General features: G+C 47.8%; 1 protein-coding gene across 1 annotated transcript; it reads left to right on the forward strand.

The window, feature by feature from the left end:
- Window positions 1-294: 294 nt before the first annotated feature.
- Window positions 295-615, forward strand: LOC145278206 (uncharacterized). The gene has a single exon (XM_080130493.1). The coding sequence runs from the start codon at window positions 295-297 to the stop codon at window positions 613-615; it is 321 nt and encodes a 106-aa protein (XP_079986619.1).
- The last annotated feature ends 1,816 nt before the right edge of the window (window positions 616-2,431 follow it).

Here is a 2,431-nt window from a genome sequence, read left to right on the forward strand (position 1 = left end):
GGTAGATGCACCTACTAGCCAATCAGCCATTGCAAATGGGGACAGAGACTGTTCGAAGTCATCTACATGGACTTTGTGACAATGCCAAACTCAAAGGGGAAACGATATATCTAGACCATTTTGGACAGCTTCAGCCGACACTTCACGGCCATACCATGTGCAAGAGACCACGCCATTGATGTCGCCCACGGATTGTATCAGTTCTTCCTTTGGCATAGGGAAATCCCTTGCATAGTATCCTCGGACCGAGGCACACACTTCACGGGAGAAGTCTACAGACAGTTCTGTAGCCAAATGTCCATTACACAAGAACTCCACTGCCCTTGGCGACCACAAAGTTCAGGAAACATCGAACATCAACACCGCATCATGAAGAATGCCCTATACATGCTGTGTGAAGACAGAGGTTATGAATGGACAGATGTTCTTGAATCCGTCGTCTCATCCATGAACGCTACTATCAACAGTGCCACCGGCGTCTCTCCCCACTATGCAATCACCGGCCGTCACCCAAACATCGCCTTACCTATGCTTCATAGAAAAGAAGTCAGAAGCGACGATGAAGATAAACACCCTATTGAAACAGGTTCACCACCGCGTCGCCCTGGCCAATGATGAGGCTGACCACAAACTCAAGAGGGATGCACATCGCCCCACTTACAAGGACTCAATAAAGGTGGACGACAAGGTCCTACTCCATCGACCACAATCAGCAATGGCCCAGTCATCTCATCTGTCCTGGGTGGGAAACTTCAGTCACAAAATCAAATGTGATGTGCCAGGTACGAAATGAAAAGGGCGATACAGCCTGGGTCCATCGCGCACATATCAGATGCTTGGCCCCTCGACCACCACACCTATGCAGCGGGATCTCACTTCCTCCACCATGTACTAACCACCAAGACCATACCCCACTACAGCCATCAAACGACCCTACACGAGTTCATCCTACAACATCACAAGAAGTCAATACGGACAGAATTCGGTCTCCAGAAAGAATAACAAGGGGACAACTCCCCGCGTGCTTCAGAGACTTTATCATCGACAGCGACATCAGACTTGGAGCGTACTACAAGCCCCTTTTTTTCTTTGGCTGATACCAAATCATCACCTCTCACCAACCCCACTCGTGCTACCAAGAAACTCACTACGTACAGCCGGCATCGCCCACCGCTACCATCTCATCTGCAATCTGGATACAAGCCCCTCTCCTTCTTCAGCTGATACCTGTAGAGGCCAGAAAGGAGTTATCGCCCTTTCGCTCAGACTTTGCATAAATGGAGTTATCCCCCTTATAAAAGAACAGGCGAATCGCCATTATGTGTTTACACTCATTCACGGCGACACGCTGTCGGATTGGAAAACCAACTTGCTTAACGCAAACCTTACATGGCGCTACGAACATATTGTCACTTAAAAACGTGAAATACTTATATCGCAGCATTGAACTAAAGATATCGTACACTATGGAACAAGACAACGTTCTCTTATTACGTCAACTAGTCGAGTTACAAAAAGAAAACATCGAATTACGGAAGGACATCTTACACGGACGAGCGAACACGCCGCAAACAAAAAGAATGCAGTGACCTTCTATAGGTCTGGACTCAACAGATAGCGAATGGGCACTCTTTTTAGACACCTGGTCACGGTACAAGGAGATGTGCAGACTCGAAAATCCAGCTGCAATTCGAAACGAACTGCGAGAAGCATGCACACCGGAAACGAACAGTCTACTGTTTGAGCTCGTAGGACCAGAACGACTCAACAACGCGGCAGAGGAATTCCTTCTTCGTCAAATACGACTGGTGGCCGTTCGAGGCTTATACAAGGAAGTCCACCGACAAACGTGCAAAATGAGGGTGAGTCAGTGACCCATTTTTTATCGAGGTTACGTGGCCAGGTGAAATTTTGTGAATTTCGTATTCAGTGTCTGAACGAACCCACTTGCCGGCAGCAGGTTAATTACTCAGACGATATGGTTGCCAGGCAAATGATGGCAGGGTTAAGAAATATCGAACACCAGAGAAGGGTACTGGCAGAGGCAGCTACACTTCCTACCTTGGATCTAAAGTTTTCACGGTTGGTTTGCCTGGAAGCAACAGACGAAGCAACTCCACACTTTTCCGATACCACACAACCTCTCACAATATCTGGGGTACAAAAGTCGAGTCAAGTACAACAAATGCATGAGGCAAAGGCCCTGTCGACCCTACGGGACACCAAACCTTGCAACGGTTGCGGAAAAACATCACACCGAGGTGGATCGATGAACCGGAAAGATTGCCCAGCAGTGGGACTCAAGTGCCACTTTTGTGGAATAATAGGGCACATTAAAAAGTTGTGCCGGAAAATTAATAGATCCAAAATGGAGGCTATAAAAAGCGGGGAGTCGTTCATGTTTTGCACCACGGATAAAACCCCTACTCAC

Source organism: Euprymna scolopes, chromosome 6, assembly GCF_053919585.1.
Source record: "Euprymna scolopes isolate OS-2025 chromosome 6, ASM5391958v1, whole genome shotgun sequence".
NCBI classification, from domain to species: Eukaryota; Metazoa; Mollusca; class Cephalopoda; order Sepiida; family Sepiolidae; genus Euprymna; species Euprymna scolopes.

Coding starts and splice junctions, on each gene's coding strand:
- LOC145278206 (XM_080130493.1), top strand. CDS start 295: ATGTCCATTACACAAGAACTCCACTGCCCTTGGCGACCACAAAGTTCA.